The following is a 14,699-nucleotide window of genomic DNA, read 5'->3' on the forward strand; positions in this document are numbered from 1 at the left end:
TGAGCGTCGGAGGGGCTACGCTAGGATACCCTCCTGGCCCCCTCTTAACGGTTTTTTTCTTGATTTCAGGCTCAGGGTCATCTTAAAGCCCACGTCTGAACTAGTGACGCTCGTTGGGATCGGACCCTAAATTTCCCGTGAGTATCAGTTCTCATATAGAAATCATTAAAATTTTCCTTCAAACTATGGTGGCGAAAGTTTGACTATACATATTTGAATGTTAACCTTGCAAGTTAAATTGTTATGGGACAGGTGGTAATAGACTTCACAGCCGCTTGGTGTGGGCCGTGTCGATTCATTTCCCCTGTTTTTGCTGAGATTGCCAAGAAAAATACCGACGTCATTTTCTTGAAGGTTGATGTCGATGAACTTGAGGTATACACAATTTGCCGTATTTTTAGTGCATTCTGACATTATCCCCAGATTTCAAATTAACGATCCATTAAAGATTCTAGCATGCTTGAGATCACGTTGACATCACATTGCAGGCTGTTGCTAAGGAGTTCAAAGTGGAGGCGATGCCGACTTTTTTGTTCCTGAAAGACGGACAGGAAGTGGACAGGGTTGTCGGTGCACGTAAGGAAGAATTGGTAGCGAAAATTAGCTTCCATGGTACCGTCGTGACTGCTTGATGTTAAAATTATTATTGTTATATTCGCACTTACAATAATCATGTTGTTCTGATAAACTCTTAAGAATTGGGGCTTGCAATAATCATGTTGTTCTAATAAACTCTCAAGACTTGTGCTATGGATGCATGTTTTTTTTTCCACTCGTGGATGTTCTTGTTATTGTGGTGCATAATCTCAAGTATTTCTGGTTACCGTAAAATTCCAATGTATTGAAACTTCTTGTATTTGATATAGCCTTCCCGTACCGGATGTTCTTGTTATTGTGCATGCAACAACTTATCTTATTCTATTTAAGAGAACTGGAAATCTTCCTGTACCGGAACTTTCCAAACAAAATGGGATAGACTTGAAATTTATAATTTATATAATTTCTAAATGACTCAATTATTTACCTACAAGGCTCTGAGTTATAAGATTCGATTTACCTAAAACTTTGCCAAAGACCTGGTGATTGTTGGTTACAACCTGAATTTTGGCATCCAAAAACATTCGAGTTCAATTTGGTTTAGTTGAGTTATTTTCTTTTGAAAAAACGGAGATGCTTTTATACCATACCACCTCTCTCTGCCTGCATAAATATGAATAAATAAAATTCAACCCACCCAAAAATTTGCCAAATTCTTGGTGATTGCCTGAACGTTGGCATACACAAATATATTTATAATTTTAGGGAGTGTTTGGTTTGATGGATAAGGTGGGTTTATTTTTTTTAACCCACCTTATCCCTCGTTTGGTACGCGTGATTATTTAACCAAGTCAATACCTCATATGAATGATTAGGTTATATTAGGTGGGTTAAAATAATACATCCTCACCCCCTAGGATTATTTATCCAACTCTTAATCCTTCCTATTTTTCAATTTTACCCTTCTCCTATATCCAAACTCACCACCACTTCCCGCCACGACCACCGCCACCGACCAACGACCGTCGCCGTCGGCCCGCCGCTGCCGTCTCCGGCCCGCCGCTGCCGTCGCCGGCCCGTCGCCGCCACCGACCACGGACCGCCGCCGCCGCCACCGGAGTGGAAGAAGAAAAAAAAAGAAGAAAGGGCAATTTTGTCCTTTCATCAAAAAATTCAAAATTATCCTACACCTAAAAATCATACCAAACATAACATCATATATTACATTCCTACAACAATCATTTTCTTTATCATTTACTTACTAATCATTATTTTATTTTATCCTCCAAACCAAACGCAGCCTTAACATATCTTTAGCATTTTACAGTTTGTTTGAAAACCTTTATATTTGGTGTGATATGAAATTTGATATTTCCATCCTTTGAAATGTATGAAATTCCCAATAATTGAAAAAGATTGAAACTTTAGTCATATAATTCAATACCCATTAATGATACAAGTCGGCCTTGTCATCATCCTTTGATGCAGCCACCGAAAATGGACCACTAAATTCAATATTATTTTATTGAAAATGCAACCATTAAGTCACTGCTCATTAATCACACCGACCGATGAATGTTTACAACTTTGCATATATCAAAAGGAATTTAATCATCTACTGTTTATTTCAGCTACAGATTGATGAAATTTCTCAACTTCAAAAGAGAGGAAAAAATAGAATGTTTAAAATCCTACAATAAAGAATATGTTATTTTTTAAGCGTTAAGTTGCAGCATTGCTATTTAGGAATATTAAGGTTTATAGCTTCGAACAAAAAAAAAAAAAAAACTGCTTATCCAAAATTATTGTACACTTGAATTGAAAAGATCGTGACTTTCGACTTTCGTGGAGATATATATACCGTTATCAGTTTTAAATGCATTTTACAAATCTTGACTGACCCAAACTAATTATAAGTAAGAGGAGTTTGAAAGCTAGCGATGTTATATCATTTTTAAATCCAAGTTCCCTATTCCTAGCACTGGAAATTGAAAGGTTTTGAATTCGGGTAGATGTGAGCTATTTATTGATATTCTTTTTGCTAATTCGATTAGTAGAATATATGGTTTATTATTTTCAAGGTCCGACTATGCCCTCTTTCACTTAAAAAAAAGCTTGTGCTTGCTCCTCTTTTGCTCTTGTTCGACATGTCTACGTAACACAGCCACCTTGACAATGGTTTGCTTGCTTCCTTGTTCTGTCTTCCCTTCGTTTCCTTTTTTACAATTGCTTAAATTTTTATATTTGGTGACGCATCATATACTACACATTAGCTTGTTTTTTTTAATGTTATTTGGCTTTTTTCCTCAGGTTCAAATCAACAGTTAGCCACAAAGGCTCACCTATGCTTATAATGTTGAATGAAGAACAACTCTTTTTGTACTTTTTGAGTTTCTACTTTTGAAAAACACAACGTAAATTTCATGTACTTTATAATTTGGTTATGTTACTTTACAAAATATCGTTTGATGCCGATATTTTGTTGTCGTTTTGAGAAAAAATTAAAGATGATCAGTTAAATACAGCTATAATAATGGTACTTTAAATATGCAATTAAAACTTTTAGCCCTTACATCTATTGCACACAAACATGTACAAATTTAGTGCATGACATCTTCAAAACGGCTTTTGTTTGTAATTTTTTTACCACATACATACTTATATGTTTAATTATCTAACGTTTAACATTCTTGTTATGTTATAATTTTTCACTATCCACCTTTTGCTAACTACAAATTCAGTATATGAACCAAATTCAGTATATGAACCAATGCTTACTATACATGTATTTAACGTGAACACTATCAATAAAACTATTTATTTCAGAAATATGTAACCAACTTAATAAAAAGATTTTACTCCAGCTCAATATAGGGCATCTTCTTTCGAAACATACCTAACATGGAATCAAAATTATTGCTCCTACTAAACTATGGAATAGACATAGAAACAATACTAAAAACCAACGAATTCCATCAAAACAACCATATACATGTGCGTAAACGTATTATAAACTTTATATTATCACGAACTCCAAACAATTTTTATTTATATAATTTAATTTCTTTTATTAAGCCATCATTGTTATTTTTTATTCTTTTGTCTTATGAATTAATATTAACTCACATGTTTATATGTCATAAAAAAATCCTAGGTTCCAAAATTCATATATCCATCAACTAAATTATCAAAAAGAAAAAAAGCTAAACATATTGAAATCCTTTCTACTCTAACTTTTTTTCAAATTTTTTTAATTACCCTAAAATTTTTTGTGCTCTTATGGATTATTTAATGGTTCATATTACAATTTATATTTAAATTAAAGTTACCACATTCATATATTCATTAACACCAACAACATCATTAAATGTAACACTCTTACCACCAATACAAAAATCTTATATTCTATTTTCAAAATTATAATAACATATTTATAGAATAGATGTTTCATTATATTTTAAAATAAAGCAATACATTATATTTAATTTACAACATCTTATTAACCTTCTTCTATTTAAACCTCAATTGAATCTTTTTCTAATTATTTTAACTTTTATAAATTCCTTTTTTTCATATTTTTCAATTTTTTATACACAGTATCAACTTAAAATACTAATCGTTTGAGCGTACGAATATTAAAAACATAAAAAAAAACCTATGTTTATGATAATTATAGCTTTTAAATTTATATTCTTAAATAAGACCTACACAAATATAAAAACATGATTAGTTACTCTTAAAAATATATATATATATATATATAGAATTGAGGTAGAATTGAGGTGCCCATACCTAGTACATAAGAAACTTCAAACATTGATAGGAGACAAAAATTAATAATGTTTACAACTTAGTATAAAATTACAGCTTTCCAAAAGCTAAGATACTAGATTCGACTAACGCACCTCAGTAAAACGAGAATAACAAAATGACAATAGCAAAACCAATTGAAATCCATTGAATTGAAATTCAAGCCTCCCAGATATAAAATTCGACAAGTCCCATAGTTAATATGTGAATGTTGACGTACCTACGATTTTTTGGCACCAAAAAACTTACGGATGATCAAGAGGTAGAGAGACTCAAAGAGAAGAGGAAGAGCGGAGAGGGAAACAACGTCGTTCTAGGGCTGTCGATAAACCTTTCGTTCGACTACTTCGTCATACATGATATCAAAAATACAGTTAGATATAGCTCTTCGTCTACGGGTCTTGCAGTGGAATACTCACCGTTAATTTTGACAGCTGAATAAATACCAAAAACTTATTATCTATTTTATTTTATTAGAAACTGGAACATTTAACACAATTTTAGCCCAACAGAGGAAAAAGTGTCACCTTGGACTTCACTTAGCACAGCTTGATAATTTATGAACATTGAATTTTTTATGTGTATTGTTCCAACAACGTCCATAGCTGACCCAAAACACGGCTTGATAACTTAACTTATTTTGGAGATATTAATTGTTGATCGATTTTTTTATCAATGGCATAAATTTAATTTTTGAGTTTTTGTTATTTAATTTTTATATCGTCGAGGTGAAAAAAATAGTAAAATTAATTGTTTTTAAAGTTTTAAAATTATTAAATTACACTAAAACAAAGGGGATTAAAATTTTCAAACTACTTTCTCACGTATAGCTTTCAAAACAACATTGACAAAGTTAAACGCCCATATAACTCCATTTTCTTCCTGGGTAAAGGACTCAAGCACAAATACTTCCACTTCCTAAAACTTGCCTAAGAAGTCGGTAGTGCCTGAACTTCGATAAAATTCCAACTCTGACATCCAATCATGCCGATTGAGCTTTGTGATTCCTTTCATGAGTCAGCATGAATACTCTTTCAAAGGGTTGTTAGTTAAGACAGTTACACGGTGAGGGAAAATGTGGCTGAAGCCTCCGAGCTATCATCGTCAAAGGCTCAAAGCTAGAACCAATTTTATCCAATCATTAAGATCTAAATTCTGGGCATAGTTGATCCATTGATTAACTGACTCCTTCCTATATGGGTACTACTGATGTGATTGTCTCTTCGGCCGTAGCTAAATCACACCCATAAATGTTAATCGTTCTACGACTTTGCTAAGATAAAAAGTTTGCAGATACATTCTTTAACTCAACAGAAGCTTTCTTGCACCTATCATCCCATTTAAACTTTAGTGCTTTTCCTAGTACCTCAAAGAAGGGGTGACTCATTCAGCAGAAATAAATCGAACCAAATACGCGACTCAACAGTTAATCTCTCACATCTTGAATGTTTTAGCAAAATAATAATCGTTTAATCAAGAAATTGATGTTCTTAAAACGAAATACTCATATGAAACAACTGAATATGAGGAGCTTATATTAAAATTTGTGACATATTGTAGATAAATTCTAATTGAACTTTCAACTTCTAATTTATGAATTTTCAAAGTTCAATTTTAGTTAGTTAAATTTAAAAACCAAATAGATAAAATAAAAACTAAATTATTGGTTTTTATTAAGCAATAAATTTAATGGTGAAGATTTCACTAGAAGATCTGCAAAAACCAAATAGATAAATAAAAACTAAATTATTGGTTTTTATCAAGCAATAAATTTAATTGTGAAGATTTCACCAAAAGATCCGCAGATAAAAGTGTTATATCTAACGACATGATTGATATCGTCTATAGCAAACAAGTCGAATAAAGAGTTTATTGATAACACCAGAATGTCGTCATTTCAATCCCTTCATCATTTTCTTTGAGGCCCACTATATATTGGTCCTCTGAAAGTTCAGACGCATAAAATTCTCTAGCCGTGTCAACATTAACGGCATCCAGATAGGGGTTGTGCAAAAGATATATTACACACTTGAATTTCAAATTTATGAATTTTGATAATTACTTTGGTCATTTTTTTTACCTCTCATTGTACAAATCACATTTGTTGAATCTAGTATCTTATCTTTCCGAAAGATTTGATTTTATACTTATTGCTATCATTAATAACTTTCAGTTGGTCGTGTATGGTTTCAAATTTTATAAATAAAAAAAAGAAGAAGTAGGATTTTAAGTTAAAAAAGTAGTGGATGTCTCAATTGGTATCATAGCGAAGATTTTCTCCAAAGGATTGTGTTACTGCCACTCCGAGAAGCTCAAGAAGTCACGCATCAAGCATGTGAGTTTTTACTGCTTTAATTTTATATGCTAAAATTTTAAATGCTTTCATGATGCATGATAAAGAGGTTAGGTGCATGAATATCAAAAAGTAAATGCATGTTGGTTACGTGGTTTGGACGGTGTGTGCATGCCCCCGAGTCGTGAGGAGAAATTCGTTTTGCGCCTCTCTAGTTTTGCACTACCTAATACTAAGTTGAGGCGAATTGAACTTGGTTATTTAGTACTATTTGTTTCGAGTTCTACATTGTGTAAAAAGAGAATTTCGAACTTGATAGTTATGGATTGAATTTTTAGGAATCATGAACTTAGGGACTGAATTATAAGACATTGAGGAACTTAATTGCAAGTTTTCGGAAATATTGAGGGTGATTTTGATATAATTCAAAAATCTAGAGGGCTTAGTGTAAGAATCCGAAAACTTGGGTCTTAATTGAAAATTTTAGGAGAATTATGGGGTCATTTTAGAGAATTTTCGAAATCTATGGGATCTGTTTTGGATTAAATTCGATAGCTTGAGGAGCTAAGAATGCGATAATTTAGGCTTGATCGAATAATCCAAGAGCTTTGGGATTTAGGTAGCAATTTACTAAAAAATAAAAGGGTCTATTTCAATGTAGTCAGCAAGTAAATTACAAATTAAGGGTTACACAAGGGATTGCGATTGAATGAATTAGAAATATATGTAAGTATGAGGATGTATTAGGAGGAACGAGAAATATGGGCATTAGCAATTTTGATGCGAATGGAAGATTCGTCTAATTAATAATCTGGCAACCATAGTGGATTATAGAGAATTACGATTGTATTATAGGTGTTATAAGTTTATGACGAAAAGAACAAATGATATAAGTATTGGAAATAAGATTTAATCGATAGTATTATTATTTTTGGTTTAATCGTAAGATACAAATACCTTTGGGTTCAACGATTGCTATGGTATAGGAAAGTTTGGCAGTTTCGTACTACAAATAATTTAAGCAAGATAATTGAGGGAACAAATGACGAAGGGAGAAAATCAGTTAATGGAATTCATGTATATGGGGATACTAAGAAAAACTAAAGTTTTTAAGGAGTCGAGGAATATAAACTAAGAAATATTGGAGTTCGTATAATTTTGTAAGCTTCGGTTTATAAGATTTGAGAAAAATATTATTTGGAGACTATACGAGGTAATTACGAAATTTGGGGAAGTAAGTTAAAAAGAAATAATTTTATTTAGGGGTTGACAATGCGATTACTATGATTTATAAGGTCCCGAAACCTTTGTTTTTAAAATGTCACTAAACCTTATAAGGATGGATTCATCTGGGGAAATATTTAAAGTTATTAAGAAACAACTTGTAGTGTCATAAAATATTTATTTGGGATTATGATGTTAGGAACCTAAGTTCTGAATTGGTGATAAGAGTACAATGGTTATTCAGGGACAATTATTTTCGGATCAATTGAAAATGTATTGGAATTATATAGTAAGTTCTATTCAATAAATAATTTATGATTTTATGGATGCTGAGTTCTGTGGACTATGAGATTTATGGTAATAGATCGAACTGAAGCCTCATGGATAAATTTTCGAGTTCCAATAGAGGAAATATTTATTTTGGGTCAAGGATTTACCTTGTGAATATTAAGTTTGGAATTTAGGAATGCTAAACACTTAAATTGGGATATGCAGGACCTTGAAATATCTTGACTACAGTAAGTTAAGGAAAGAGATTTACGGGATAAAGAAATTACTCTACCTTTTGGAATAACAATTAGATAACTACCTTACGTGAAATAAGTAACCAAATATAGATAAGCATCGAGGAAAGAGTATCACAATAAGTTTTATATTTACACGATACTAAGAGTAAAAATTATATTGGAAGGTGGATAAAGGTTTTCTTCCATAGGGCATTAAGATTTTGTAAGTACAAGGTCATAGGACGTTATCTTGAATTCCGAGGTTTCATATAAGTGTTCAATTTGATAGTGGGATTTAGAATCAAATCATGATGTGGAATGGTGATTCGGTAGGCTTGAATCGTTTAAGTACCTGGAATGCTTTGGATTTATGAAATCAAATTGGTGATAGGATTAGGGACAATATGTTTGGAATATACAGGAATGAGGTTCTAATAAGTACTAGACATTAAGGTGTTTTATAATCATGGATACTATAAGATGATTATGGATTGAAATTGGGTTTGGAAATAGGAGTATATTTCGGGGAAATTAAATTATACGGTCAGGAGAACGCGAGCTAGAGTCAACTAATCAATTATCCTTTGGGAAGATAAATTAACTTAAGGTAACTTAGGATTTATAATTGATAGGAGATGTAGAGTTAGTAAAATCATTGAGCTCCTTGGGATCAAGAAATTTGGCATTGATATATAAAATGGAAGATGGCATATCAGAGTACGCAGCAAAAACATGATATAGTGCAAAATTTAAGCCAAGTGGATTAAGTATGAAGTGAATAAGGGAGCCTAAGATTTTTGAGATTCAACACTAGGCAAATTTCGAGGAAGAATTTTTATTTAAGGGGGGAGAATTGTAACGCCCGAAAAATTAATTCACGTAAACCGCATGCATGCAAATGATTTAAATTGCATATTAAATTTTATTAATTGATTTTAAATACTTAAATGATATATTTTACATGATTAAATGTTTAAAGTGCGTGATTTCATGAAATGAAGAATTTTACTCGAATATTCCATAATAGGCTGGGGAAAGGAGACCGGGGACGACCAAGACAAAATAAATATTTTCCAATAAATATTTTCAAGGCTTATTAATAAGATTAAATGTGATTAAATTTTTCTAAAAATAGTAGAGTTCAAATTATTTTACGAGTCGAGCATGATTTTATCCAGGAAGCCGGTTTTGGGCAAACGATTGACTTTTAAAAGATCAAAATTATTATTTTTGAAAACTAATTTTCATATACTTTTATTTTTTAATTAAATAGGTGTTATTGGGCCAAATTTACCTATGATAAGTAGGTTCCATTGCTCCTAGACTTGAAAGCCCAAAACCCAAGCCCATTATCATGCAAATTAAAATCTATAAAATAGAAACCTAGGCTTTCAAAGCACCGTATCAGCCGATCCTCACACACAATACACACACTAATTTTGAAAATCTTAAGGGAAGAAAACTAGGAGTCTTCGTCCCTCGTTCGTTCTTCCTCGCACCCAACGCCGACGATCGTATTTTCGACCGTTCTAAAACGCAAAGGCATGCCTCTAAACTATTTTGACGCATTATACAAATCATAATATGCATGTTTTATGTAGGTTTGTGTGAAAAAAATTTGATTTTAAACTGCTTAACGTTTTGACGAAAATATTCAAAGTTTTGATGATTTTACGCTCGATGAAAAATGTTATGATTCCTAAGGCCACGCTGCCAATAGGATGTGTTTAAGCGATAGGAAAGTGTCTTTTATTGGACAACACGAGGACTGGACGAGCATGGAAGGGCTGCGCATGGCTAGGAGGAAGATTCCTAGGGTTTCTAGGGTTTGCTCTTGCGTAAGGGCACGACTATGGGGAAGCAGCTCACATGGGCTGGCCAGGCCTTGTCAAGGGCTTGACGTGGGCTGTTATGAGGGGTTTGGAAGAGTCCTAGGACAGCTAGACACTGATGCATGCAGATAGGGAGCTAAACCAGAAGCATGAAGGCTTGGAGGTGCGCGCAACTCGCGTCCGAGACAAGGGGAGAGGAACACGGGGCAGGCATGAACCAAGGGGCTCTTAGTGGTCCTAGGGAGTGGATCGATGGGTTGATGCAGGCCTGGGCATGGATGGTTCAAAAAAAGGCCGCGCGCATGCTAGGAGAAGAAGGGAGATTTCGCGGCTGGGCTTAGGACTTGGAATGGCTCGGCGCTGGTCAGGGGGGGTTCAGGTAGAGTCCAGGATGGTCTGTTCATGGTAAGGTCCATGGTGGTCCGGTGGTGGCTTGAGATTTAAAGATGCGAATGGCTCTACGGAGGTAAAAGGTTAGAATTTAGTGATGGTTGGGCTAGGGGCTAGGTGCGCTGGTCCAGGGTTGTCTAGGAGGGGCTGGACGTGGTATGGTCTTAGATAGCTCGAGGATTGTTCGAAAGTTTTGGGAATAAAACATGACCTAGAAATATTACTGTTCGAAATTTGATGGGAAAAGAAAATGGTTCGAACCATGGTCCACGATGGTCAGTTCATGGTTCATGAGGGTATTTTATGGATGAAAAGTATATATTTATATTTTGGGATGAAAATATTAAGTTTGGAATTAATTCAAGAATTAAACACGGAAATAAATGGAAAGGCTCGCGTTTACGTCTTAGAAAAATATTAGAAACTAATTTTAAGCTTATATGATGGTTTGGGATATGCTCGAGTAAACAAAAGTAAGGAAATGTCAGAATCGAGAAATTTTAAGTTCTGGGGCAAAACAGTCATTTTATACCTGGGTAGTACAAAAGGGGTTGGCAGTGTCCCGAGGGATCATAACACATGCTAAATGATATTTTAAAAGGTTTATGATGAAAATATGAGATTTTATGATTTATGGTAAATCTGTGAAATTTTTACTGTTAAAATGTTATTTTTCGAATGTGAAAAGGACATGATATTTTATGATTAAAAAGAAAAGGCAAAATATTTTGAAGGATGTGAATTAACTGAGATAAAAAAAATATGATATATGATTTTTGAGAATATCGTGAGGGAGAAGGCCCACAGGGAGCCCGTTTACGGGAGAAGGCCCCAGAGGGTGCCCAACGATCGTATTTCCATTTTTCGTTGGTGACTAGTGCCTGTCCCAAAGCGCAATTGTGAGCTAAGACTGATCAGTCAACCAGAAGATAAAGGCTAGTCTGATAGGATCGGTTAGAGGTGAAAGAGTGTTTAGAAAGGGGGTTGAATAAACACTAACATTTTTCACTACCTTTTATCGATTTATGAGTCAGTTGAGTGATAAACTGATACTCTGCAATCTTGTAAGTCAATATCAATCAGTTAACAATAAAAGTGCGGAAATAAACTGACTGATTGATAGAATGAAACTGAAATAAGAGAACACAAAATTTTATAGATGTTCGGAGATTTCAAACACTCCTACGTCACCCCTTCTATCACAAAGATAGGATATTCACTAAAAGACTTTGGTCGGTATAAAGAGTTGTACAGACCCACTTCAGTTTTCGACTTAACAATGCAAAACCAAAACTCTTAGTTATGAACTAGTTTACAGTACTCAACAGAACTGATATAATTTAGCACAACTGATATCTTCAAGATCTAGTATTAAAACAATAACAGTTTGTGCTTGTGAGCTCGAAGTATAGCCTTGAATGCTATAAATGTATACAATAATCGTGAGCTTTGAAATGTGTAAATATTTCAGCAGTGTATCAGCTTAGTTGGTATTCTGATTTTTGTAACTGTAACTCTTTCTCAGCTGCTCTTCTCTGCTATTTATAGGCTTTCCCTCCAACGGTAATATTGAATAGGATTTGAAACTTTCTATTCGTTGTTTTCCACGTCAACATTCTTCTGAGAGTCGTACTGTGATGTGAAGGGCCTAAAACTCCTTTCTTGAAAATTTGCGGAAAAATTAAAAATTTTCTTTTTAAAAGAACTTAAATGGTCTCATTCATAAAATCACTGGTGAATCAAGTTCAATATTTCAAAATATTGCAGCGGAAGAAAATTAAAGTTTTGCCAACAACAACGATTTAAAAATATCCAACGACTGATAAAATTGTTTGCGGAAAAAAATTAACAACTGCTGCTCTGAGGTCCTCGGGTGCCACTACTGCCGACCTAAGCTGGCTCACTGGTCCCCGCCCTCGGCCCTGGCCTCATCAGTACCTACAACAATCAAGTCTAGTGAGCCTAAAGACTCAGCATGCATATATCGCAGGTAACGAGTAAAAATCTGAATTTAAAATATGCATGAGTTAACATATCCTGTCCTGAGGCATACTGAAAATAATCTGTACTAAGCAATTATAATACGTGCATAACTGAACTGATAATCACAGTAAAAATGTTTGCTCCTTGGAGCCTGTACTGAAATAACTGATAAAATTTTCTGTCGAGATTATGTTTTACGCCTGTGGCCACTGCACTAAGCTGAACTGATCGGTAACTGGCTACCGGGGAGGCTGAAACTGAACTGAGCTGGCCGGTCACTGGCGACCGGGTGGTACCATACTGAACTGATCGGTCACTGGCGACCGTATAAAATAACACTCCCACATAGTGAATGAACCACAAGCCATATCGCATAAATCTCAAAAATAATCATTTTCTGTTTTCATGCACGTAACATAATTAACTGACGTAATGAAAAATCCTGTAATTTTACCAACTGGATTGGATTGGATCGTCCCCAGGCTCGCTGCAACCTAACTGTGCCATGAAAAATATGCAATAGCTTAAACATGACCAACTACGCAATTTACATTCAAAAGATGCGACTATGACGCCTAATGACTTCGCATTTAATCATGACTCCGAGCCAACTTGAACCGACACTGAACCGACGTATAGTCATGATTAAAATATGCTGAAAAATCATAAAATAATGCTCCTAAAATGATAGGGTCGAAATCTAGGTGAAATGGAGGCCAAAACACGAAACGCTCTTTCGAGAGTCAATTTGGTACATTGCACCGTAAATTCTCGTACGACCTCAAAAATGATCCAAATGACGAACGGTCGAAAACATGACCTTCCTAACTCAATGAGGCACTGTCCAGTCCAAGTCCATGGGCTAAAAGCCAACCAAGAACTCGAACGAGCCTCTGAACCGACACAGCAACTTGCTGTAATTTCCAGCAGCTGCGCAACTACAAGACTTGCAGTTGGTTTCGAGACTATCGGCCATTAGGGGAGTGAACCACCGACCAGAGACTCTTACCAAAATCCCAAGGAATGATTTGAACCATGGCTAAGGGCCCTAGGCCAGCCACAATCCGCATCACACCATAACTCAACCGAAGGGTCCAACCGAGAGCAACGTGCATGCGTGTGTAGTGTTTATGCTATGATCGATGTCTCGTGTCGTTCCAATGGCCATTTGATTGACCATGGCACGATCTAGACATCTAGGAGCATGATATGAACCGTGGCTAAGGGTCATAGGCCAACCAAGATCCACACCAAGCAAACACAAACCGAAACCAAAAGCTGTCCAACCGAAGTAGCCGAAAGGGTATAGGGGCTGTTGTGATGTTTTTATTAAAAACCGATGAACCATGGACCAAGCCACCAAAAGGGCAACTTAGTCACGTCTTAGACTTGCTAGGGAAGTGATCCAACCATGGATATAGGCCCTTGGGGCAGCCAAGATCAGATCCTTCCTCCATGACAAGAAACTGAATTTTTCGAACAACATTTCTGCACCTATGGGGAGGTTGCTGTCATTCTGAATTTCCAGCAAGCATGGGGCTGGTTTGAATGGACCAACATGGTCCTAATGCATCCTAATACATGTATACAAGCCGCCTTGGGAGCCTGGAGTCGATCCAATACCTGAAACTCACAAACCAAAAGAAATCGTGAAGCTTGCCAAGGAAATCGAAAATTCTGCATGTGTGGTTTCAAAATGTTTTGACTTGGATCTCGATTTTTACTTGAATAAACATGATCATGTACTGAAAAATAAATGATAATATGACTTGATTGAGGTTTGAAAGAAATCTAGACATGCCTGGTTTCGTTTCGAAAGAAAACGAACGAAACGACGACGACGCGGCACGGAGGAGGTGGAGCGCTTCTCTTTTCTACCTTACCTTGCTCTCGATTTTTCTCTCTTCTTTTTGGCTAGGTACCTCACGATTTTTCTACTGAAAATGAGTGTGAATTCACTCTGAATTTTCGAAAAGGAGAGGGGGGGGGAAAAATGGTTATGAGGGGTGAGGAGAAGGGTGTACAATATAAGGAAGAATCAAGACCAAGTCCACTCCCCTTTGAATTTTAAATTTTGAATTGATATCAAATGAGTTGGTGGATGCTTCTAGGAGGTAGTGGCCG

General features: G+C 35.2%; 1 protein-coding gene across 1 annotated transcript; it reads left to right on the forward strand.

Annotated features, from left to right (window-relative positions):
* The first annotated feature begins 220 nt into the window (after positions 1-220).
* Positions 221-769, forward strand: LOC142554858 (thioredoxin H5-like). Its single transcript, XM_075665518.1, has 2 exons — positions 221-375; positions 489-769. The coding sequence occupies exons 1-2, from the start codon at positions 244-246 to the stop codon at positions 630-632; spliced, it is 276 nt and encodes a 91-aa protein (XP_075521633.1). The 5' UTR covers positions 221-243; the 3' UTR covers positions 633-769.
* The last annotated feature ends 13,930 nt before the right edge of the window (positions 770-14,699 follow it).

Source organism: Primulina tabacum, chromosome 8 (assembly GCF_025594145.1).
Source record: "Primulina tabacum isolate GXHZ01 chromosome 8, ASM2559414v2, whole genome shotgun sequence".
Classification (NCBI taxonomy): Eukaryota; Viridiplantae; Streptophyta; class Magnoliopsida; order Lamiales; family Gesneriaceae; genus Primulina; species Primulina tabacum.

What these genes read in the sequence shown, in the direction of transcription:
- LOC142554858 (XM_075665518.1), top strand. Translation starts at nt 244, where the DNA reads ATGGGACAGGTGGTAATAGACTTCACAGCCGCTTGGTGTGGGCCGTGT. An exon ending in TTGATGTCGATGAACTTGAG is followed by an intron (nt 376 to 488) that starts GTATACACAATT and finishes ATCACATTGCAG; the next exon opens with GCTGTTGCTAAGGAGTTCAA.